Here is a 26,122-nt window from a genome sequence, read left to right as displayed (position 1 = left end):
ATATTTACACAATATAAATATATATATATATTTACACAATATAAAAATACATGTATATCTAAATGTTTAAACCAAAAAGAAAAGTATATGGTGTAGTGTGCTTTTATTTCATTTATTTTAATCTAAGATGCCCTAATCACAATTGTTTATTTTACCATTTAATTTTAGCTGGTAGGTACTCATCAATGAGTGACTGGTAGTAAGGCTTCAAGGCATCCACATCAGGCACTTTGTCGGTTTTAGTGTAGAGGTCAAACTTGTTGAACTCCTTGATCCAGGGGAACATTTTGTGGTCCTTCTCGTTGGTTAAGTGTTGGTAGGCGCCGCACGAGTGGTAGGGGTAGAAGGAGTGGAATCTGATCATGTACAGCGCTTCTTCTGGTAAACTGTGTTTGTTGGCCTGAAGTGAAGATGTGAAGCAGCCTTAAAGCAGTAGGTAGCCACAGTGGCGTAGCCAGGAATTGGTCATGGGAGGGGTTCAAATATTTTTCCATATGTATAAAATCATATATGTATATATATATGTATGTATATATATATATATATACACACATATATATTTATATATATATATATATACATATATATATATGTACATATATATATATAAATTTATACATATATATATATATATATATATATATATATATAGGAGTGAGTGCATGGGAGGGATTCAAATATTTTTCCGTATGTATAAAATCATATATATATATATATATATATATATATAGGGGTGTGAGCCCATGGAAGAGGTTATAACCCCCCCGTCCCCTTGCCTATGCCACTGTGTAGCCAGGATTTGTTATGGGGGGAGGGGAATGAGCTTCCTTTCCTCCTCCCCCCCCCCCCCATGCAAATATTCATATGTATATTCAATTCAATAACAATTTTATGAATGTACCAATTTAGTTTTATGATGTCCAGAATGTTGAGCCAGAAGAAGGCAATATGTCAATAGTTTTAACTTAATGAAATTTGAAGTTGGGGGGGGGGGGGGGGGGGGGAGAATTTTAACATCACCTGCCTATGCAAATCACATAAGGTAAAAGTTTAGCCAGAGAACAAGAATTTTTAGATAGATGTTTTGATATACTGGCAGTATAAAGTATAAACTACACAAGTAACAAACACATGAAATTTGTGTGTGTAAGATTAGACACAAAATGTTTTTATTCTAAAACTTGTCAGAAGTGTAGATGGGAAAATACATCTGCTCTAAGATTGGGAAAGTTAAAGAAGAAATTTTTTTCCCCATAAGAATTTAAAAATTGGTATGTTAATAATTATCATGCCCAAGACACATGGCGCAGATGGAGTAGAGTTCATCTGTTTCAATGACTTTGTGAAGGGATAATGCACATTTTATTTCCCTAACGTGAGTCAGGTACCCATCAGAGATCACGGCTATTCTGCAGTCACGAATCCAAACCGGGATCCGAACTTGAGACCTATCGGCTAGCAAACGCCGTCCCTGTTAATAATACTCAATAGCCGAGGCGTAGCGAGGGGGGGGGCGGGGGGACATATGTTCCCGGGCGCCGACCTCAGGGGGGGGGGCGCCAAATTGAAAGTTTGAGGGGGGGTGGGGTGCAAATGAAAAGTTCGAGGGGGCGGGGTGCAAATCGAAAGTTGACCCCGGGCGCCGGGAAGGGTCGCTACGCCTCTGCTCAATAGTAACTAATAATATAAATAAACACAGTTTCAAATCTTGATCACGTTAGGCTGCGTATCTAACGATTTTGGCCTGCACAATGGTTGAGATACCTGGCCAATAAAGCTATGGTACCATTTAGGATAATCAGACCACATACTTAAACCCTTTCAACAACCCTCCCCTATCCATAAAACAAATGCATGACATTCCCCCCCCCCCCCTGTCAACTCCCCACCCCCCCTAGATGATAGCAGGACATTATCCCCTGTCAATTACCCCGCCAAAATAGTGCAGAAGGACATTATCCCCTGTCGATAAAAAATTGAACCCAAAATCAATTGACGCGAAGAGGTTAGTCTTGATTGATTTCATTTTAACAGGCTCCTAAGAAAGGGTTAAAGCTGCCCTCTAATTTGGTGATGGCATTATATCAAGAATATACACAATCGTACATCTTATGTTAAGGGGGGGGGGGGGATAAGAGGATGAGTGTAGATTAGCGAGCAAGCGAGGGGGGGGGGGGGTTCCAGATGTTTACCATTACACCTCACTCGTGGTCAAACATTTGAGATAAGATAAACGGGTCAGCCTTTGTTTTCTTCAACCATTCACGACGTCTTAATGTACGTGGCTAGTGGTAATACAGTTGGAGGGAATCTTCTCTTGGTGGTTAACTTTCTCGCTGTTTTGTAGGGTTTCTTTCAGACATTTTTTTCGTGGGTTGGGGGAGGGGTTGAAATTTTCTGGGGGGGGGGGGGCGGATTTAAATGTGTGGTAGGGGGTACTGCGCGGACACTGGTTAATATATATATTATATATAAATTATATTTCGTTGGGGGGGGGGGGGGGCGGTAGATGTGTTAGGGGACTGTGCTCCCCGAAGAGATGTCTGGAAGAATGCTGTTTAGTCAAGTCGGTAGGGCGTTAGCCGTCAGGACTAATGGAAGCTTGTGTACATTGGCTCTAGAACAACTAAAATCACAGCTTCTCATATTGTTATAGCTAGTGGCGTCACAAGGGGGGGGGGGGCTGTCCGCTCCGGGTGATCTATTTAGGGGTGACGAAAAATCGTAAAATTGACTATTAAATTTTTTTTATTATCCAGTTCAGATAGCGAAATACCGAGATAACTTAGTTATTATTTTCATCTAATTTTTACGTAAAAGGCATCATGTATTTGTATATTAGTTTGTAACCAATCTTGCGCTTAAAAAAAATCTTTTTAATTCATTATTTGTTTTATGCCAATTTTATTCATATATTGCGCAACATACAAGAGAGTTTTTTCTTAAATATATGAGCGTGACGAAGACTTTAGCTAAATAGAACACATTATATTTATCGACTTACATTTTCTTTAAAAACCGATAGCCTATCTTTAGTCTTATCTATAGAAACGTCATGATGACGAGTATTTGGGAATAGTTCACATCTTAAAAAAAAACGTTTTGTGACGTAGTTGTATTTTTAGGCGTTCTTATAAAAGTGATGAAAAAAATGTTAGGGGTGGTGGGGAGGGTTGGGGGTTGCGGAGGGACTGCTCGAAGATGGTATGGATAAAACAGATGAGGGGGGAAGGGAATTCTGTTTTATCACGTCTGTTATGTATTGTTTTTACATTTGGTAGTGCATACAATTTGTGTCTAGCAGTACACATACATACGATGTTTTCAGTGTACACTTACTCCCGACTGTTTGCCTTCTTTTAATGTCCTGCTATCACTTGGGCGGGGGGGGGGCAGTTAACTGGGAGAGGGGGAGAATAATATAATGTCCTGCATTTGTTTCATGGATGGGGGAGGGGTAATTGAGTAGCTGACAGGGGATAATTTCATGCTATTATTTGAACGAAGTGGGGGAGGTGTAGTTAATTTGGGGGGGGGGGGGGGGGGACGACCTTAATGTTTGAGGAGGGGGTAGTTGATCGGGGATAATATCCTGCTATCATTTGTGGGGGGGGGGGTCCTGCATTTGTTCGAGGGGGGGGGGTGAGGTAATTGACAGTGGTTTATATCTTGCTATCAGTTAGACGAAGGGGGGTGTAGTTAACTGGAGGATGTTCCGCATTTGTCCGAGGGGGGGGGAGTAGTTGCCAGGGGTTAATGTCCTATCCTTGTCAGACCGCACTCACCCTCAGCACCCTGTACAGGTACTCATCGTGTCCCCAGGACATGAGCACGTTCTCCAGGCCACAGTTAGGCTGGTACATGCCGTACTTGGTGTTGTACCGAGGGTCCGACCCGTCTGGGTTCTTGCTGAGGACGGTAGGACATTTTTAGAACGTGAAGGTCAGGGGTTACCGCTTTTTAGACAACACTAGGTAAAATATAGGTTAAAGAAATAATGAATGCTTTTTAATTATTTTAAAAATGCATGCTTTTTAATTATTAAAAAAAAAGCTTCAATGCAATGTTATATGCCCCTTTAATCGCTACATGTCGTCACAAACAGAGTTTCTTTCAGCCAGGCATCTCTTCGGGGGGGGGGGGGGGGCTTAGCCCGAAAATTTCAAGCTCCCCCCCCCCCGGAGAAAAAAGTCTGGAAGAAACACTGGTCACAAAATTCCTTAATTTTGTAAAATTCTTAAAGGATACTCCCTAAAACCTAATAACGATTTAACTTGAATTGACTTGTTAAAAAAAATTTAAACATTTTTAATCCTTCTTAACCACCACGGCATCCAAGCGTCATTTATGAACGACCCTCGATTACTTTGAAGATCTCATACTGTGATTTCATTGTGATTAGTTATACTTATAGCATTGTAAAAGTCGACTTCAAGAAACATAAACAACACAAACTACATTTGGTTTTGACGACTTCGTGATTTTTAAAATTGTTCGTGCCAAAAACACATCTACTATCTATTCACTAATAGTCTTCTAACCAAATCCATCCCTAACTATCTTTCCCACCAACACAAGTATTATATGTTAACTTGTTATGGGCCGATTTCAGCCTGCTTCTGTTTTTGCATTTGCTTTTTGCTTCCATAGCTTTTCCTTTGTCCAACCAAGAACAAACTACCAGGCAGCAGTTGTTTGATTTTGGAGTTGTCTCTCCTAGAAGAGTGGCGGTCACCAGCTAACGAGCCTCATCTGCCCGGAGTAACTGACAAATTCACTATTCTAAGGGGCTTAAGCTATTTGTAAAGAAAGCTTTAAAAAATAAGTAAATCAGTTCCAACCAGTGGCTTATGTGGAAATTTGTCATGGTGGTGGGGTGGGATCAGATGCGTAGCGAGGGGGAGGGGCGGGGGGGGGGGGTTACAAATGTCTCCGGGCGCCGACCCTAAGGGGCGCCAAAATGGGTTGGAAAAAAATTTAAAAGCTCATTTTAGTTTTAGCTGCAGTTTTGCATTATAAAAATAAATTGAAATTTATAAATTTAAAGTTTGTCCCCGGGCGCCGGGAAGGGTCGCTACGCCTCTGGGTGGGATTATTGTTTTAAAGAAAAATTCTCTTACGCCGATGAATTCAACATTTAAAACCAACAAAACAACCAGCAAACGAACAACTCACCCGAATGTTGAACCAACGAACAACTCACCCGAATGTTGAACAAACGAACAACTCACCCGAATGTTGAACCAACGAACAACTCACCCGAATGTTGAACCAACGAACAAATTAACCGAATGTTGAACAAACGAACAACTCACCCGAACGTTGAACGAACGAACAACTCACCCGAATGTTGAACCAACGAACAACTCACCCGAATGTTGAGTCCGAGAAGACGATGCTGTCCTCGAACTGGCAGCCCACGACGAAGGTGTCCCCCACTGTCGACCACTGCGGCTCCCCCCACAGGGCCATAATTTTACCGATGTCATGGATCAGGCCTGTCAGCTGGAGACAAAGTAAAGATTCTTCTTTAGACCTAGTGATCCATTGGGCAGGTGAAGTAGAGTTTATATGTTTCTTGATCTCCTACCGATGAATTGGGAAGATTTTTTATGTTTCTTGACCTCGGGATATGAACGGAAGGTGTGTTCAGCACTTTGCCTTTACTTTCCCTACATGAGTTAGGAACCCATCAGAGCTGGGTGGACTCAGGGACCTCCTATTGACTTGGACCCGGATTTGAACTCGAGACTTACGGGTTGCAGCCTAGCGCTGTTTACTGTAGACACGGGGAGATATAGCAATGTAAACTCTACTTACAGGCGGGGTAAACTAAAGATCCTCTATCGGGAGGTTTATATTGTAGGTGGAGTAGAGTCCGTCAGCCCGTATGAACATGTGTGCAATATACAAGTACATTCAACGGGTAAAAAAAAAAGAAAAGTAAAAAGTCCTCTTTAGACATAGCGATCCCTTGGGCAGGTGAAGTAGAGTTTATCTGTTTCTTGACTTCGGCATATGGAGGGATAGTGTGGTCATCACTTTGCCCAGCTGCCTTTACTTTCCCTAACATGAGCTGGATGGACTTAAGGGCGTTCTACTGATTTGGCGGATTCTCACCTCAACCACACGCACAAGTGGCAAATTATGTGCACCCCAACCATACATACAGTTGCACCCAACCACACATACAAAAGAACACGTAAACATTCAACGCAATTCGATATATAATTGTAACGTTTTCGATAAATCAGCTGGCAGTTTAAAATACCCGTCTAAAGGATATCAAAATTAAAACTTCGCCCAGCAGTCTAACAATCCAACTATTCGTCAACTGTTGTTTGAAATTATAAGAAAATAAGCTTTAGATAACTACCCTCTTAATATACTCGCAATTCACTTGAACCACTGTCAAAGCGAGATAAAGCAGCCTTGCAAACAAAAATGACATAATTTTCACCGTTTCAATATACAGAGGTTATATGGCTGGATGTATCATGGTAGGCATATCTGTATGTGTAACTTTCGATGCTTGTATACGGGCATAAATGCATACCTGTGTATGAATACCTTTAAAATAAACCGGGAGTGATCTCCCCTAAACTTTCTCGAATTTCTTATATAAAATAACAGGGGATAGGAACTCGGTCTATAGACATGATTTTTAATCCATTTTAAATACTTAAAGTTTTAAAAATAGAATAAAATTTGGTAGACAAATTAATTGCACACTAAGTGAACGCCAAATAAAAAAGTGTATAATAGTGCGCAATATTATTAGCACTTTAAAAAATGTACATTAGTTTTTTGAGAAATCGGAAGTAGCGTAAATTACTACTTCCGGTCAACGGAAATTACTCAAAATTTAATAAAAGGTAGAGAATTAGATCTTTTACTTACATGTGAAATTTCATTTATCTATCTGAAATAGTACTCTAGTTATAGGCTTTTGAAAAATTCAAAGTAGGAAAAGTACCACTTTCGGTTATCGGAAATCGCTCAAAAGTTGATACGGATCTACGATTTTGATAAAATACTTATATATGAAATTTCATCAATCTAGCTGTAACGGTACTCAAGTTATCGTGTTTACACACGGACACACACACACACACACAGACAGACAGACAGACAGACAGACACACAGACATACGGACAAGATTGCAAAATTATGTTTTTCCGTATCAGTGAGGTGTAAAACGTCGAGATTTGTAAAAATCTCGATTTTTTTTTTTGCACGATTACAAAACTTTCTCTATACTTCGTATATACGAGAAAGTAAAAAAGGATGCCTTAAAACACAGCTGATGTACAGCGGCGTAAATGAATAATAATTTATAATAATTTATTTTCAATAATTAGTGGTGATTGGTAAAAGACAGGCCTACTTGTGCAAAAATAAACACATCTTTTAAAAGCCACGTGTTAATTTTATGATTATGAGTTAACGTCCCTCCGCCCCACTTAATTAAATAAACCGGGAGTGATCTCCCCTAAACTTTCTCGAACATTCTTATATAAAACAACAGGGGATGGGAACTCGGGCTATAGACATGATTTTTAATCCATTTTAAATACTTAAAGTTTTAAAAATAGAATAAAATCTCGTAGACAAAAGAATTGCACACCAAATTAAAAAAAGTGCATAATAGTGCGCAATATTATTAGTACTTTAAAAATTTACATTAGTTTTTTGAGAAATTAGAAGTAGCGTAAATTACTACTTCCGGTCAATGGAAATTACTCAAAATTTAACAGAAGGTAGAGAATTAGATCTTTTACTTACATGTGAAATTTCATTTACGTATCTGAAATAGTACACAAGTTATAGGCTTTTAAAAAATTCAAAGTACAAAAAGTACCACTTTCGGTTATCGGAAATCGCTCAAAAGTTGATACGGATCTACGATTTTGATAAAATACTTATATATGAAATTTCATCAACCTAGCTGTAACGGTACTCAAGTTATCGTGTTTACACACGGACACACACACAGACACACACACAGACATACGGACAGAATTGCAAAGCCCAGATTTTCAGACTGCATTACGCATAAAACCTCTTAATTTTGATAAATCTGGATTGATAATTTTTGCCCGATTAAAATAAGTCCTCTATACTTCGGATGTGATGAAGGACTGAGGTATAATACGGTGAAAATAGTTAAAATTTCAAGTGATTTTTGTGCACGATTACAATACTTTCTCTATACTTCGTATATACGAGAAAGTAAAAATGTTAATACTCAATCAATTTAATAATGGAATATTTGTGTGTGTGTTTCTGTAAAGGATGGCGGTGTGTAGAGGCAGCTACACATGTGTGGGTATAATCCCTTTAATACCCTGGTACGCAGCATGACGATTTCTATTCTCTGTACACATCCATTCAGTAGCGTAGCCAGGATCGTCTCATGGGGGGGGGGGGGGGGCGTCAACTTTTTACCCGGGGACAAACTTTCGATGTGCACCCCCTCAAACTTTCGATTTGCACCCCCCTCATACTTTATATATATACCGAGGGGTCTATGGGGGGGTTATGACCCCCCTAACCCCCCTGCCTACGCCACTGCATCCATTTCAAATGAGGCGAAAAAGGAGCCATGCAATGTCTTAAAAGACATAATGAAACAAAGAAGGAACATGTTTGATTATTTTAGTATAGCATGATTGGCCAGTATTCGCTTTCGGAATGAGAGGAGGGGCGAGGTGGAAGGTATGAGACCACCACACCCTTACAGACACAGAGCTTAAAGACACTCCATCAAACAACACGCGACAACCACCCACCTGGAACCAGGGCTTGTCCGGATGATGTTTCCTGATGCCCTCGGCCGTCTGGTAGGCGTGGTACGAGTTGGGGAGGTCAATGTCAGGGTCACTCGCGTCCACAAGGTCGTTGAGCTTGTCGAGAACCTCCATGATGCTCATCTCCGCGTGGTCGAACTTGAGCCAATGGGCCATCCTGTCCTGATGACGTCACCATTCAAATCAAAGTCAATTAATGTCCGTCTTAAATCAAGGTTAGCAAATGTCTTGAATCAAGGTCAGGTAATGTGCGTCTTGAATACACTTCAGCCAAATGTCCTTCTCAGATCAAGGTCAGCAAATGTCCGTCTTGAATCAAGATCAACTAAATGTCCGTCTAAAAACAAGATCAACCAATGTCTGTCTCACTAAGAAATAAAGTACAAGCTATTATGTATGTGAGGTCATCTAAATTTGAAATCTTTCCCTGTACACAATTTAATCTCGCTCTAGTTTGTGCGTTACGTCACTTTTTAATGCCTCACCTGGACTTATGCAACCGTCTGGGGAGGGTTTGTGTATGACGTCACCTGCACGTACGACACCATCTGGTGTGTTTGTGACGTCACTTACCTGGACATAGGCCACTGTCTGACGTATGTCCGTGTGGCTGTGACGTCACTTACCTGGACATAGGCCACCGTCTGATATGTCCGTGTGACTGTGACGTCACTTACCTGGACATAGGCCATCGTCTGGTATTTCCGTGTGACTGTGACGTCACTTACCTGGACACATGCCACTGTCTGACGTATGTCAGTGTGACTGTGACGTCACTTACCTGGACATAGGCCACCGTCTGGTATGTCCGTGTGACTGTGACGTCACTTACCTGGACACATGCCACTGTCTGACGTATGTTCGTGTGGATGTGACGTCACTTACCTGGACATATGCCACTGTATGGCGTATGTCCGTGTGGGTGTGACGTCACTTACCTGGACACATGCCACTGTCTGACGTATGTTCGTGTGGATGTGACGTCACTTACCTGGACATAGGCCACCGTCTGGTATGTGTGCATGTCGTCATACGTCTTGTGGATCCCTGGAGCCACGTTCTCGTAGCGGAAGTCTCTGTAGGCGGTGGCATCTTTGTAATCAGGCCGGAAGTCTGAGGGGTCACTCAGCTGTACCTTGCCAGGGTGTGCGACCTCAGTTGCCGACATGACCTGTGGGGTGTTTGCTTACATGGGTCATCTGTGGGGTGTTTGCTTACATGTGTCACCTGTGGGGTGTTTGCTTACATGGATCATCTGTGGGGTGTTTGCTTACATGTTTCATCTGTGGGGGTGTTTGCTTACATGGGTCACCTGTGGGGTGTTTGCTTACATGGGTCATCTGTGGGGTGTTTGCTTACATGTGTCACCTGTGGGGTGTTTGCTTACATGGGTCACATGTGGGGTGTTTGCTTACATGGGTCACATGTGGGGTGTTTGCTTACATGTGTCACCTGTGGGGTGTTTGCTCACATGTGTCACCTGTGGGGTGTTTGCTTACATGGGTCAAATGTGGGGTGTTTGATAACACGTGTCACTTGTGGGGTGTTTGCTTACATGGGTCAAATGTGGGGTGTTTGATAACACGTGTCACTTGTGGGGTGTTTGCTTACATGGGTCAAATGTGGGGTGTTTGCTTACATGGGTCAAATGTGAGGTGTTTGCTTACATGGGTCACATGTGGGGTGTTTGCTTACATGTGTCACCTGTGGGGTGTTTGCTTACATGGGTCACCTGTGGGGTGTGGGGTGTTTGCTTACATGTGTCACCTAGCCAAACATGACCTGCGCGATTGCTGCTTACATGTGTCACATTACATAATATGGCACATAACATGACGATTTCCTTTTCAATGTTTACAATCAATAAAAAGAAAAATGAATTGGTAACAACTAAGAGTTTTTAAAGTCTAATTAAATATATAAGAAAGGAAAATATTTAGCTAACCTTACGAACAAACTTTCGAATCAGTATTCTTGTTGTATCTGTAGTTCGGTAGGAAAGACACACCAACCTTAAAAACGTATTTATCTAGCATGTTACTGTTACATGTTTCATTGTTAGGAATCTTAAAAAATTCTAATACCGTTGTAAAATAAAAAGAAAGAATCAGTGGCGTAGCCGGGATCGTCTCATGGTGGGGGTGGGGGGTTCAAATTTATTCCATCATAACATATATATATATATATATATATATATATATATATATATATATATATATATATATATATATATATATATATATATATATATATATCGATATGATGTAAAATAAATTGAAAGTAGTACTCTGAAGATATAAGAAAAAACACACAATGTAGGCCGACAAAACAAAACAATGTATCACTCTAAACAAAAAAAAACCCAAACAAAATATACACACAATACAACCAAAAACAATGAACGCACACAATCTGTTTTGTAATCCTTGTAAAAAAATAATTTGATATAATGATTCCTAGAATATTAAGACAAACGAATTAGGGGTAATAATCACTCTCTTAATATAAATATGCATATTTCTATATTTAATTGTAAATGTAAAAAAAGATCAATAATTACTTTAGTATGTAGTATAAAAACTTAACTTTATTTGTTGTTACAAAAATATGTTGTCTGAAATCAGAATTAAATATATTGTTATCATAAATGCTAAAATCTTACAGCATAATGTAAGTGTTTTAAATTAGATTTGGTATAAAACCACGCTTTTCTACTTTTATATTGAAGCTAAATCTTATAGGTGGAACATTTTAAATAATAACCGACATGTAACTATGACATTGGTCTTACAATACAGATACATGTTTTTCAAATAGGTACTGTTTTTTGTGTTCTTTAAAGATACATTTTTTAACATAATGATAAGGTATGGGTTAGATCACTGTATTGATCACACACCTCTTTACTGGTAACTGCAAAAACAATATTTACAGAGTTTTACCTGTTTCAAAAGCTATGATTCTGGCGGCATGGTACTTTGGTACCTCATTACGTGTTTTCCCAAATGTACTTAACAGATCAGTTTGGGGTGGGTTGGGAGGGGGGGGGGGGGTCAACTTCATCCACCGCTGTCCGGTCACTTTAGGTCAATTATCCTACCTAGGTGTGACATTAATGTTGTGTCCCGTTTTAGGTGGTGAAGTAGTGGAGTGGGGGGGGGGGGGGGGGAAACCAACTCAGAGTGAACATAGCGTCAGTTTTTAGATGACGGTTCTAAACATACATATACAATTATACATATATACTGATTCAGAAATAGATTTAAAGAAGTAACAGTGGTATTATGATAGTAAAAAAAAATTACAGAGGGGTCCAGGTTCTAACCCCCTCCTACCCCCCCTCCCTGCCTACGCCACTGCAACTCGGGATATAGATATGATTTTTAATTACTTAAACTTTTAAAAATAGAATAGAATCTCGTAGAAAAAAAGAATTGCGCAGTATCTGTATAATAGTAATTAATAAATTCCTATTCGTTTTTTTTGAGAAATCGGAATTAGGGTTAACTACTACTCAGGGGCGTAGCGAGGGGGGGGGGGGGGGCGGGGGATGCGGACCGCACCGGGTGACACCATTTAGGGGGGTGACACCAAGGCAAAAATAGCAAAATTTATGGAGAAAAAATTGAGGGGGTGGGGTGCAAATCGAAAGTTTAAGGGGGGGGTGCAAATCGAAAGTTTGAGGGGGTGGGGGAGGTACAAATCGAAAGTTTGAGGGGGGGGGGGGTTGCAAATCGAAAATTTGAAAGTTTGTCACCGGGAAGGGTCGCTAAGCCTCTGGGGGGGTGACACCATTAAGTGCCGCACCGTGTGACACCCGACCTCGCTACGCCACTGCTACTACTTCCGTTAGGGTAAGTAAATGCGGCTGGGCATAGTGTTGACCACACTATCCCTTCATATGCCGAGGTCACAGAAACAAGTGAACTCTACTTCACCTGCCAATTAGACCGTCAGGTTTGACAGGGAAACTTTACTTACTTACTTTACTACTTCCGGTCAACGGAAATTACTCAACATTTGAAAGAAGGCAGAGAATTAGATCTTTTACTTACTTGTGAAATTTCATTTTTCTTTCAGAAATGGTACTCAAGTATAGGCTTTTGAAAAATTGAAAGTAGAAAAAGTTCCACTTTCGGTTACCGGAAATCGCTGAAAAGTTGATACAAAACTACAAATTTGATTTGATACATATATACAAAATTTCATCAACCTAGCTGAAACGGTACTTCAAGTTATCGTGTTCACAGAAATATATACACACACATACACACATATACACACACATACACACAGAACATTTCTGAGACATACGGAAAAATTGAAAAACTATGCTTTTCTGACTCAGGTGTAAAACGTCGAGATGTGTGAAAATCCCGATTTTGATTATTTTGCACGATTACAATACTTCCGCCATAAAAACATTGCACTAACCCACCACCCATCAATATAATGGCTACAGGACATTACCCCCCCCCCCCCCCGGAAATTACCCCCGGACGTTTCCCCACCGTATTTACCCTCACGGAGCAATTACCCCCTGTCAATTACCCCCCGGGGAATTACCCCCCCCCCCCCTCTCAAGCTTGAATCCTAACTCTAACTAGAATTCTATACCTATATACTACTTTAATCCTAACCTGAATAAAAAGACCAAAACCTAAGCATCCACCTTAGCCTAAAACTTAAAACAAAACCAAAGCTAGACATTGTTTTAAGCCTAACCCTAACCCTAACCCTAGCCCTAGATCTAACCCCAGCTCTAGGCCTAACCCTAACCCTAACCCTAACCCTAGCCATAGCCCTAGCCCAAGCCCCTAGCCCAAGCCCCCCTCCAGGGGGGGGGGGGGTAATGTCGGGGGGATATGTCCTGGGGGGGGGGGTAATTGACTGGGGGAAATGTCCTGTTCCCCAATATAATATATACCAACCCTACCTATTTGTGTATTATATGCGCCCCATCAAAGGCTTACTTTAAAGAAACAGACCATTTAAATACATTTTAAAAACACAATTCTGAACACACTTCTCTACACGAAGTGTGGTCATGTTGTGTAACCAACGTCAGAATGTAGGGTTAGATAGGGAACGATATTTGGAGAAAAATTAAATTCTTTTTAATTGTATTATTTTCTTCTCTTTAGTGCATTTATAAAAGCTTGTAATTATAAACGTTTTTATGTATTTATTATTTTTTTAAAAAGTTTTTTTGTCCTCAGACAATCCTCTATTTTCCTTGCCAAGTTTGTATTAGTTATTTTTTTTTAAATTGATTTTTTTCCGCCTAAGACATGTAATTTACAGCGTCAGTTTGCCTTGCATGTTCGCTTTAGTATTACAGTTTGTAGTTGAGCAATAACTATTTTGTGGTCTGTAAATGTAAGTGTCTGAGCGAGGTGTTTTACTTTGTTTTCCGTTGTACTTTCATGAGCGTATATTCTGTCTAGCCTAGCTGCGCTATGATGTGTTCTGCTGTAGTGTGTTGTTTCAGTGAAACTTAGATGTGTATTCTTGTAGGTGTCTTTTAAGCTTGTCGTTTTTATTATATTGTTTAATGTATTAATTTGTTTTTTATCGTGTTTTAGCCTTTTCGTTTTCCTGTCCTATTAGGTCTGTATGGTCAATGACCATATTAAAGTCACCTGCTAAAAGTATCGTCTTGTTTTTGTATTTGGTATTTATAAGTTCATAAAGCGTGTGGTAGAAATGTTTTTGTTCTTGTCTATGTGTTGGGGCGTATATATGGATGATTGTTATTTCTGTTTTGTCAATATTCAATGTGATGCATCCTATCCTGCCCTGTTTTATCCGTGTATGTACTTTTAATTTTGTGTTTGTCTGATGTACAAAGTATACTGGTTCCTCTGCAGTTGAAACCAGTACTGTGCAGTGAGTTTTTGATACCGATGTATGCTTCTAGTTTATTTGCTTCTTCTGTAGTTCCAATGTTAGTTTCCTGTAAAAGTAAGATGTCAATATTGTGTTTATTTATTATGTTGTTTATATAACGTGTTTTGTCCCTAGCCCCCCTGATGTTCAATGTTGCCAGAGTTAGCATGAATTATTTGGGGTTTTCTTTCGAACATCTGTTTCTGGAGGGCTGGATGGTGGTGGTCTTTTAACGCCAAACTTTCCAGCCGCTGGTTTGCTATCCCGTTGGGCCCTAGTCACGACCCTTTGAGATGGCTTTGCTGTGGGTAATTGTTTTTTATTTGAACTGATAGCTTTGTTGCTGATATACTTTGTGAGATTTTAATTTCCTTTAGCGCTTATGTTATGTTTTCTGAACTAGTGTTATCTTGAAGAATATCTTTTATTGTTTCGTCGACTGCCTCCAAATTTTCTTGATTCCCATCTTTTTGAGACCCTGTTACTATGGAATTTCTTGTCGCTATTGTCTCCATGGCTTCGGCCTCTACTGTAATTTCTGTTACGCTCTCGTTAAGTTGATGTGATGCTGCAGTAGTATGATGTGTTTCAGTTTGTCCATCTACTCCAAAGGCATCTTCTACCTCTCTACGCCTTGCTTCTCTAAGCATTTCATTTTGTCTTTGTCCGTCAATATCGTAACTGTCCCTATGTTTAAAGAAATTTCTATTGTTACTTGGATGCTCCCTAACTTCTTCTCTATCATTTGCATCCCAAGGCTCAATTGCCCTGTACTGTCCATCTACTAGCTGGACGCCGTCAAGAGCGCGAGTCCGCAAATGCTCACACATTTTAGGCAGGTGCCTCTCTGTGTTGCAGTGGCAACATTGCACCCTCCTCCCATTGAGGATTATAAGGACTCTGCTTTCTTTGTTGGCCTCATTTGTAAGTATAATATAGTGTGGCACACTCTCCACATCTTCTTTCTCCAGTGATATGGTGAATGGGACCACATTTGATTGGTCTATTCTCTTAAATGTTGGTGTTGAGTCCTGACCGCTTATAGATTTCAGAATCGCCATTATATCATCGTCGCTTGTCTTGGAAGGCAGCCATTTCAGCATGCCCCTTTGCCCAGATTTATCGGCGTGGGTTATTGATATTCACTGCATTCTGTATCTGGATGTTACCCAAGGTGGCAAATCTCCGTTAAATTCTTTTAGGTGCATTTTCTCATATAGTTCCTTTGATCTAATGGTGACATACAGACCTTCACATTCAGCTGGTGATAGGCTACATAACGTACATAGCTCTCTTTTTAGTTCGTCAGCTGTGAGGGTAGCTAAAGAAAAACCCTCTTCTATGAAGAGCTCTAGAGTTTTTGGCGCATCTCCTGTCAAGCTAAACTTAGGCAAGAATAGCCGTTTGATGTATTTTTCCGACATAGTCTGAGTTTCTTACAGGCATCTCTACCCCCCCCCCCCCCCCGCCCCCGAACGAGATGGGGGGTTTTATATAGTAAACATACACTTTTACTAGTGTCCGCCCCCCCCCCCCCCCGAAAAATGTTGACCGCCCCTCCCCCCCCCCCCCGAAAATTTCAAGTGCCCCCCGGAGAAATAAGTCTGGAAGACACACTGGACATAGTTGTGCGCAAGGCCCACCCGGGGCCTGGCAACACGCACAAGAAATTAAAAAAAAAAGGAAAAAGTACTTACAATGTATAAAATGTGAATAAAACACACACACACACACACACACACACACACACACACACAAGGTTCCAAATCGTACTACTGATAAGATGACATATAGCAACCACATCAACATATTACGAAGTCTATTTCTATGAGATTTGATAATTCTAAATACAATTCTTTAATTCAGGGGTCGGCAACATTTTGAAGCGGAAGAGCCAAAAGTTACAATTTTCAAAGTTTCCCTGGTTTTAAAGAGCCATTATATTTTTTTTTTATTAAGCTTATTAGTATTTGTGCAAGGAGCTGGAGAGCCGCATCTTGATACCAAAAGAGCCGCATGCGGCTCGCGAGCCGCAGGTTGCCGACCCCTGCTTTAATTGAACAAAATGACCCATGGTATATATTGAACACTTGCCATGTTTGTATTTTATTTATTTTAATTTTTTTTTTCAGACACGTAATTTATAGCGTCAGTTGTGTGTTCGCTTTAGTATTGCAGTTTTCATCATCGGCTTGTGAGGACTGATACAGATTAACAATAGTAGTAATTTATTTATTATAAAAAAATAATCAATGAGCAAAACTGCTTTAAACTCATCACTACATTCCGAACCTAATGTAATTTAAAGAATTTCGTTCACATTTTTTTCATGGTGTTTATAAAAATAAATTACTTTATTAAAAAATAAAGTATGGGTATTGCTTTAAAAATTTGCAATACTTTTAACAATAAACTACAAACTTACCAAGGTTCTTGCACTTTAAGTTAATTAAGAAGTAAACAAACAACAGCAGTTCCTAATCAACAATAATTCTAGATGGCCCTAAAGCGGTCAATTGTTTTGAGTAGCAAGGGACCGCAACTCTGGTAAAGGACCGCAACTCTCGAACAAAAATTATTTTTAAAAGTTCTCTCCCTTCTATACTGAAAGTTTCAACTGGACCATGATTTCTGCTCAGATGAGGATGATTGGTCTAAACATCAGGCGAGTGAGGGAGATTGACCTTTAACACAGTTCAAGGCCGTTTCTACTAAGAGTTTACTAAACTAACCACAGATGGCAGTAGCATTGTTTTTAATATTAAGCAACTCGTTAAAATAGGTCAAGTTTGTAGATAAACGCTCCAAAACTTTGAAGGTCTCGTTGCTATTTTACAAATTTAATTTTAAAAGTTTGAGATGGTTAAGTTATTACGATACACGTCCAAGGTACTTACGTATGTGTAGGTTATATGTGTATTTGATGTATAACATACTCAGATTGCTCCAGAATTGATTAATCATTTCTTTCTTTATGGTAGAAAATCTGATGTATTTGTAGTGAGTAGCGTTTCTACTGTATCAACAGGCCATTGCAAGGCATGGTGAGAAATCCCAATGCAAGATTTGATATGGATGTTGGTGGAAGTTTGGAGTACATTGCTGTAAGCAAAAAAAAAAAAAAAAAAAAAAAAAAAAAATTAAAAAATCCTTTTATACCAAATTTATAAAGATGTAGAAGAAGTAGAGTTCACCTATTTCTCTATCCTCGACTAATGAAGGGGTAGAGTGACCAGCACTGTGCACTTCGCCCTCTTTACTTTCCCCGACATGAGTCAGGTACCCATTAAAGCTGAGTGGACTCAACGGAGCGATGCGAACTTGAGACTATTGGATTAGTAATGGTTACTAATGACTTATAAGTCATTATTAGTAGTGGCTAGTAATGACTGATAAGTTATGATTAATAATGCTTATTAAAAGTTGATAATAGTTAGTAATCATTAGTTATTAATCATTGATTAATGAAAAGCTAGTAATGTTTATTAATAGTTGATACTAGTTAGTATTCGTTAGCAATGGTTAAAAATGGTTATTAATTGTTAGTAATGGTTACAAATTGGTAGTAATGTTTAGTAATGGTTAATAAGGGTTACTTATTGTTAGTATTAGTAATGGCTAGTAATGTTTAGGAATGCGTTATTTCTTTATCATTGTACATTCGCTGCATGCTGAAACGCAAGTGGGTGGCCGAATCCCAAACTGAAAGGACCATTTTTGGTCAAAACCCGATATAATATTTAGTTTCAGGGTAGATAATCAAATAAACCAGTAACTAAAGTAAACATAAACCTAGTTGTCGTTCTTGCGAATACTCAAAAAAGCCTTTTGTTACTTCATTGAAAAAAAAATGTATAGGCCTAACACAAGAATGCAGTTTTATTCTTCTGGACTATCATTATCGTATGCATGTATGCAGATAACATATTGTCATGTCTGAATAATTAAAAAAAAAACTATTGACTTGCTGATTTTGAGTTTGGCTGAATATGAAAATTTATTCTATACATTAAAAATGAATACATAAAGGCTAACATACAAACACACTGAAACATGTGTTTGAGTGGATGTGTGTGTGTGTAGTGTCTGTATGTGTGTACACGGTCTATGACGAAATGCCATAACAGATTTTATTGCCTGAGATGACAGCAGTGTCCCAAGGCATGCACTCCTAACAGCAATAACGCCTGTATATGCCATTGGTTGTCAAGTTAAGAGAATAAAACAAAGAGTAAAAAAAATTTCTCGAATGTTCTTACACGTAACAATAGTCAGAGTTAAAGAAAAAATACGGATTAACATTGTCTGGTAGGAATCAGTGTCTCTTTCAGACTTTTTTTCTCAGGGAGGTGGGGACACTTGACACTTTCGGGGGCGGGAGGCGGAGTAAATTTTACGGGAGGGGGGGGGGGGACGACGACGGGGGACGGGACGGGGGACTGGTCAAAGAATATATTTTGTATAAAATTTCTATTTCGTTGGGGGGGGGGGGGGGGAGGGGATATCCCTGGGAGAAATTCTGGCAGCATTCCTTAACCGTTTATTAAAGAACGCACATTTTCACGCAACAACACACAAATTAATTTTTTTTTTTAAATAGGAGAGAGGTAACCGCTACAACTTTCAGTTACAAACTCAACTCGTGCAAGCGATTTGATATTTTTTATCTGTTGCCATCTCCATTCGCCTGTTTGTATCAAGTTGGGTAAGAAATTTAACAATGATCAAGTTACTTGGTCATTTAAGCCAAGATTTGTGAGATTTGTGAAAATTCGCCTTTAAAAAAAATTGCCTACAGCCTCACAATTCTGATGAGAAGTGATATGTCACATTTATTGATGTAACTAAAATAAATAATTTTATAAAACAGGCTCTCACCTAGAATCCACAAGGCACGAGGAGGAGAGGCAGACCAAGAAAGACCTGGAGACGTGACCTGGAAGAAGACACCAAGAAGATTGGATACACCTGGGGCAGGGGCGTAGCGAGGGGGGGGGGGCGGGGGGTGCGGACCGCACCGGGTGACACCATTTAGGGGGGTGACACCAAGGCAAAAAAATAGCAAAATATATAGAGAGAAAACTTGAGGGGGGTGCAAATCGAAAGTTTGAGTGAGGGGGGTGCAAATCGAAAACTTGAAAGTTTGTCCCCGAGAAGGGTCGCAACGCCTCTGGGGGGGGGGGGGGGGGTGACAACATTAAGTGCCGCACCGGGTGACACCCGACCTCGCTACGCCACTGACCTGGGGACAGTTGGAGAGACTAGCCCAGGACAGAGACGCCTGGAAAGCTCTTGTCAGCGGCCTATGTCCCAGTAGGGACGACAGGCAAACCTAACCTAACCTAACGACTTTTTTTTTCATCTGTCCTTTTAGTGTGACGGGTGTTACCCGAGATGGTCTGCGCTTTCTCCTATTTCACGGGGCAGATGAACTAGAGTTTCTTTTTCATTGACCTCGGCATGTGGAGGGATAGTGTCGTCAGCACTATCGCCAGCCACCACATTATTTTCCCTAATGTGAATTAGTTATCCATTAGAGCTGGGTGGACTCAGGGACGCTCTACGAACTCGAGCCTTTCGGGTTAGTAGTCTACCACTCTACCGCTATGCCACGCCATCCCTTCTTCTTTATCTTTATGTGACCTAATGAATTTAGGTCAAGGTATATTCTTATGACCTTTGCAATTATTGCTTACATGAATTAAATTTATTTGAGCAAATTAAATCAACACTGCTGAAAAAGCGCTTCATAATTAAACAGGCCTTATGAAAAAGAAATTTTTATCAGACAATCTAGTATCAAATTACATAATTTATTTTGCACCTGGCTCCAAGTTTTGAATAACCAAACCAAAAATTCTGCGGACTCTAATTTCAGTACTTGCAAAAAGGTTTTCAATAAGGACTCACTCAAGATTTTAAAGTCTTAAAAACTATCTAGAAAGTCATGACATCTACCCCAGGTTAACAAGTCTACTGACAACTGTTTCGCATGGAAGGTCATCCTGCTATTCAAGAATGGATTGGGTGGGGGGGGGGGTATGTCCTGCCGTGTGTACTGGTTTGGGGGATATGTCCTGCCGTGTGTACTTGTTTTGGGGATATGTCCTGTTCTGTGTACTAGTTTGGGGGATATGTCGTGCCGTGTGTACTGGTTTTGGAAGGATATGTCCTGTTCTGTGTACTGGCTTGGAAGGATATGTCCTGTTTTGTGTATTGGCTTGGGGGGATATGTCCTGTTCTGTGTACTGGCTTGGGGGGGGGGGGATAGGTCCTGTTCTGTGTACTGGCTTGGGGGGATAGGTCCTGTTCTGTGTACTGGCTTGGAAGGATATGTCCTGTTCAGTGTACTGGCTTGGAAGGATATGTCCTGTTCTGTGTACTGGCTTGGGGGGGGGGGGATATGTCCTGTTCCGTGTACTGGCTTGGGGGGGGGGGGGGATAGGTCCTGTTCTGTGTACTGGCTTGGGGGGGATAGGTCCTGTTCTGTGTACTGGCTTGGAAGGATAGGTCCTGTTCTGTGTACTGGCTTGGGGGGGGGGGATAGGTCCTGTTCTGTGTACTGGCTTGGGGGGGATGGGTCATGTTCTGTGTACTGGCTTGGGGGGGTATGTCCTGTTCTGTGTACTGGTTTGGGGGGATATGTCCTGTTCTGTGTACTGGCTTGGGGGGGGGGGATATGTCCTGTTCTGTGTACTGGCTTGGGGGGGGGGGATATGTCCTGTTCTGTGTACTGGCTTGGGGGGGGGGGATATGTCCTGTTCTGTGTACTGGCTTGGGGGGGGGATATGTCCTGTTCTGTGTACTGGCTTGGGGGGGGGGGTATGTCCTGTTCTGTGTACTGGCTTGGGGGGGGGTATGTCCTGTTCTGTGTACTGGCTTGGGGGGGGATATGTCCTGTTCTGTGTACTGGCTTGGGGGGGGTATGTCCTGTTCTGTGTACTGGCTTGGGGGGGGGATATGTCCTGTCTGTGTACTGGCTTGGGGGGGATATGTCCTGTTCTGTGCACTGGCTTGGGGGGGGGGTATGTCCTGTTCTGTGTACTGGCTTGGGGGGGGGGGGTATGTCCTGTTCTGTGTACTGGCTTGGGGGGGGGTATGTCCTGTTCTGTGTACTGGCTTGGGAGGATATGTCCTGTTCTGTGTACTGGCTTGGGGGGGGGGGGTATGTCCTGTTCTGTGTACTGGATTGGAAGGATATGTCCTGTTCTGTGTACTGGCTTGGGGGGGGGGTATGTCCTGTTCTGTGTACTGGCTTGGGAGGATATGTCCTGTTCTGTGTACTGGATTGGAAGGATATGTCCTGTTCTGTGTACTGGCTTGGTGATATGTCATATCCTCTGTAAGCAGAAAGACATTTCATTACCAGACCTCTGTAAGCAGAAAGACATTTCATCTCCACAACTCTGTAAGCAGGTAGTCCTTTTTTTTTACTTTCTCGTATATACGAAGTATAGAGAAAGTCTTGTAATCGTGCAAAAAAAAAAAATCGAGATTTTTACAAATCTCGACGTTTCACACCTCACTGATACGGAAAAACATAATTTTGCAATCTTGTCCGTATGTCTGTGTGTCTGTCTGTGTGTCTGTCTGTCTGTCCGTGTGTAAACACGATAACTTGAGTACCGTTACAGCTAGGTTGATGAAATTTCATATATAAGTATTTAATCAAAATCGTAGATCCGTATCAACTTTTGAGCGATTTCCGATAACCGGAAGTGGTACTTTTCCTACTTTGAATTTTTCAAAAGCCTATCTTCTTTCTTCTTCTTCGTTCTTAATTATGACCACGCCTCCGACACAATTAAGCGTTACGTGTCAACTGGTTATGCGCCATTGAGGCCATTGACTCCGATTTCAGCCTGCTTTTCTTTTTGGATTTGCTTCCATAGCCTTTGTCCAACCAAGAACAAACTACAAGGCAGCAGTTGTTTAATTTTGGAGTTGTCTCTCCTAGAAGAGTGGCTGTCCCCAGCTAACGAGCCTCATCTGCCCGAGGGTTCGAACTCGAGATTTTACGGTTTAGCAACCATGAGCTATACCGACTCGACCACGCCGACCCCAAAAGCCTATAACTTGAGTACTATTTCAGATAGATAAATGAAATTTCACATGTAAGTAAAAGATCTAATTCTCTACCTTCTATTAAATTTTGAGTCATTTCCGTTGACTGGAAGTAGTACTTTACGCTACTTCCGATTTCTCAAAAAACTAATGTAAATTTTAAAAGTAATAATAATATTGCGCACTATTATGCGCTTTTTTATTTGGCGTTCACTTGGTGTGCAATTAATTTGTCTACGAGATTTTATTCTATTTTTAAAACTTTAAGTATTCAAAATGGATTAAAAATCATGTCTATAGCCCGAGTTCCCATCCCCTGTTATTTTATATAAGAATATTCGAGAAAGTTTAGGGGAGATCACTCCCGGTTTATTTTAAAAGCCGCCGACAAGCGACATGTTTTTGTATTTTCTCTTTTTTCTTTTACTTTCAGATGGGTGTCCCGGAAAGAGCCGGCCTTGTCAAGAAAGGTCCTGCGTGGGAGAGGGCAGGTAACATTAGTACCTTTCACTTGAGTCTTTCAATAAATCCATTAAAACATAATTTTTGGTGCTTAAAGATGTTTTCTACGTCACTTCTACCCCTGCCACTGCATCGATGATCCACAACGGGATTTCTCGACGATCCCTTTAGTCTCTCTATCTACAGCAACATGGACGATCCCTTTAATCTCTCTATCAACAGCAACATGGACGATCCCTTTAATCTCTCTATCAACAGCAACATGGACGATCCCTTTAATCCATTTTCTATAGCAATCCATATAATCTCTCTATAGCATCATGGACGATAATATAACATGCATATGTTCTAATTATTTTATTATTTCAGATGGGGTTCCACTGGGATCTTCCTCTGATAGGGGACTCGGTGAACCCAGATCCAAAAGATGGAGAATAGTAAGTCGGCCCTATTTTAGAAATTGTTATCCATAGATGTTTAGACATTCTGACGTTTCCTATGTATACTGATCAACTAACAGGTTGTAATAATTCTGTTTTTATTGTTTACAAACGCAACATATAATATAATACTCAATACATACAAGTGTTTGCTATTCAAGAATACAATCAATTAATTAATTTTTCTAAAGTGTTTCTTTTCAATTACGTTTATTTTATATTTCACCATTACACACCCAAAAGGACCATTCATTAAATATAATAACAAATGAATTTGAGATGCAATATTGATAACATGAAACTATATTAATTGCTTTGTATATTAATGGGTTTGTATATTAATGGGTTTGTATATTCAGAATTTGCGAGGAGGCTGTAGCAATCCGTATGCTTGCTGATTTGATAATAATAGTAATTTAAAGATTTTTTTTTTCTTTTGTTTTGCAGGTAATCCCAAAGCCTAAGCCTAGTATGCGGCCGTGCAAGTTGTGCATTTATATATATATATATATATATATATATATATATATATATATATATATATATATATATATATATATATATATATATATATATATATTTAATCAATATATGCATAAAATAACAGGCAGTTATGTATATTGTAATCTTCTAACCATACAAAATATATGCCTTCATCGGGAATATAATCTTTTAAACTTTTTTCCAGATATCTCATGCACATGGGCCAACGGAAAACTCACCTGCACTATCAAGAAACAGGGAGGAAACTCACAGTCTAACAGAAAATGATGCAAGGACCTTACAGGGAGGAAACTCACAGTTTAACAGAAAATGATGCAAGGACCTTAAAAACAGATTTTTAAAATTTATTTTAAAAAGTGTATTCAGATTTTTTTTAAAATTAAATATTTAAACTTTTAAGGTATTCCTATTATTACTTATTGTGACTGTTTTAAGTGTGTTTTACATGTTCGTTTTGATATTAACTTTTTGTGAGAATTGTCGTTTTTATTTATCTGCAAATGACTGCTAATACAAGTTAATGCATAATATGCATACAGATGTTTTTTGACTATACTTATAAAAGTAGGGCTCCTAAAGATGTAGAAAATTAACGTGATTAAAATACAACTTTGAAAATCAATATTACTACCAACAATATATCATAAATACTGCTCAAAAGGCTTATACATGTTTTAAAATATTTCTGCTACCTATTCCTCTTAGCTTGAGTGAATAGAAGAAAAAAATGTATCGCTTTATCTCCAATATTGTGTTTTCTAAAGTATTTAAAATGCGCTTTAGCGCTAATTGGCTTAAGCGTTACATTAATTAAGTAGGTCTAATGAAGTTAAAAGTCTCCTAACAAGTAGTAAGTCACTCATCAACACAGCTAAATATATTGATTTCTTTCAAAGTTATCACTTCAAATGGCCTTCTGATATTTTCAAAGTGAGAGCCAATCAATGTCAATTATCAGAATAAGCTAAAGGTCGACTTTTACCATTGAAAACTCTTATAAAATAGATGGGTACATCCCGAATTCGAACCCCTCGGGCAGAGGAGGCTCAACAATTGGGGACAGACAACTCCAAAATCAAACAACTGTTACGTTGTAGTTTGAACTCGGTTGGACAAAGGCTATGGAAGCAAATCCAAAAAGAAAAGCAGGCTGAAATCAAAGTCAATTGCCTCAATGGCGCATAACCAGTTGACGCGTAAAACTTAATTGTGTTGGGAGGGAATTTCTTCCAACACTAAATTAAGAACTTAAGAAAGAAACATGGAATGGACAGAAACTAATTCTGTCGACGGCAAGAGAAAAAACAAAAATTAAAGTTCAACTGCATCGCGTGTTTTCTGTCACATATTTAGACAAGTGGTATCTCACCGTGAATTTTTCATGTGTGCTCTGATATTGGTAGTAAAAACCTCATAATAAAGTAACACATACACACATTTTATACCCTTATATAATTGTTAGAAATCACTTTTCAGAACTAAAAAAAATTAAAAATTTTTTTTAAGAAATGTAAAATTTGCGATAATTTTTAACTATATGATGTAAAGGTAGTAAATAACGGTTTAGAATTAGCCCATTTTCCAACTCATTACCTCTCTAAAGTATACGTGAAAACGAAGACAATGTTTAATTTTTATTGCTTTAAATAGAGAAACAATATATAATTTTAAAAGGGAAAAACAAAGTGACATAGTCCTTTAAAACATGCGTAGAGTCTAGAGCATTGCATGAATACTCATTTATAAAATGTATGTCACAAATCTCAAGCATATAATTGTAAGCAAAGAAGGTTTAAAGATTAGGCTTAATGTTTCTACCGTAACTCAGAGGCGTAGCGATGGCGGGTCGGGGGGTGCGGACCGCACCGGTGACACCATTTAGGGGGGGTGACACCAAGGCAAAAAATTGCAATATGTACAGAAGTAAAATACCTTTTTACCAGTTCCATTAA

The 26,122-nt window shown here is 39.7% G+C and overlaps 1 protein-coding gene and 1 long non-coding RNA gene across 3 annotated transcripts; one reads left to right on the top strand and one right to left on the bottom strand.

Moving 5' to 3' along the window:
- Nucleotides 1-87: 87 nt before the first annotated feature.
- LOC131954173 (inositol oxygenase-like) lies at nt 88-17,306 on the bottom strand. 2 transcript variants are annotated; one of them, XM_059317708.1, is made up of 8 exons: nt 17,126-17,306; nt 12,867-12,963; nt 10,757-10,823; nt 9,803-9,982; nt 8,794-8,973; nt 5,372-5,505; nt 3,786-3,909; nt 88-400 (listed from the first exon to the last, which is right to left on the bottom strand). In XM_059317708.1, exons 2-8 carry the CDS (start codon nt 12,878-12,880, stop codon nt 152-154), a joined length of 948 nt encoding a protein of 315 aa, XP_059173691.1. In that variant the 5' UTR covers nt 12,881-12,963; nt 17,126-17,306; the 3' UTR covers nt 88-151. The 2 variants fall into 2 exon arrangements, with proteins under 2 accessions (XP_059173691.1, XP_059173692.1); XM_059317709.1 differs by lacking the exons at nt 10,757-10,823; nt 12,867-12,963 and having other exon boundaries at nt 17,126-17,304.
- Nucleotides 17,307-23,197: 5,891 nt separating this feature from the next.
- Nucleotides 23,198-24,569, top strand: LOC131954172 (uncharacterized). The gene is made up of 4 exons (XR_009388740.1): nt 23,198-23,255; nt 23,596-23,663; nt 24,114-24,135; nt 24,355-24,569. It is a non-coding gene; the product is annotated as an uncharacterized LOC131954172 (long non-coding RNA).
- Nucleotides 24,570-26,122: the final 1,553 nt, after the last annotated feature.

Source organism: Physella acuta, unplaced genomic scaffold (assembly GCF_028476545.2).
Source record: "Physella acuta isolate Inbredline_101_S28 unplaced genomic scaffold, ASM2847654v3 ptg000978l, whole genome shotgun sequence".
Lineage (NCBI taxonomy): Eukaryota > Metazoa > Mollusca > Gastropoda > Physidae > Physella > Physella acuta.
This window is presented reverse-complemented; position numbering and strand designations above follow the sequence as displayed.

What these genes read in the sequence shown, in the direction of transcription:
- LOC131954173 (XM_059317708.1), bottom strand. An exon ending in CGGACAAGCCCTGGTTCCAG is followed by an intron (nt 5,506 to 8,793) that starts GTGGGTGGTTGT and finishes CTTTGTCTCCAG; the next exon opens with CTGACAGGCCTGATCCATGA. An exon ending in TTCTCGGACTCAACATTCGG is followed by an intron (nt 3,910 to 5,371) that starts GTGAGTTGTTCG and finishes TACCGTCCTCAG; the next exon opens with CAAGAACCCAGACGGGTCGG.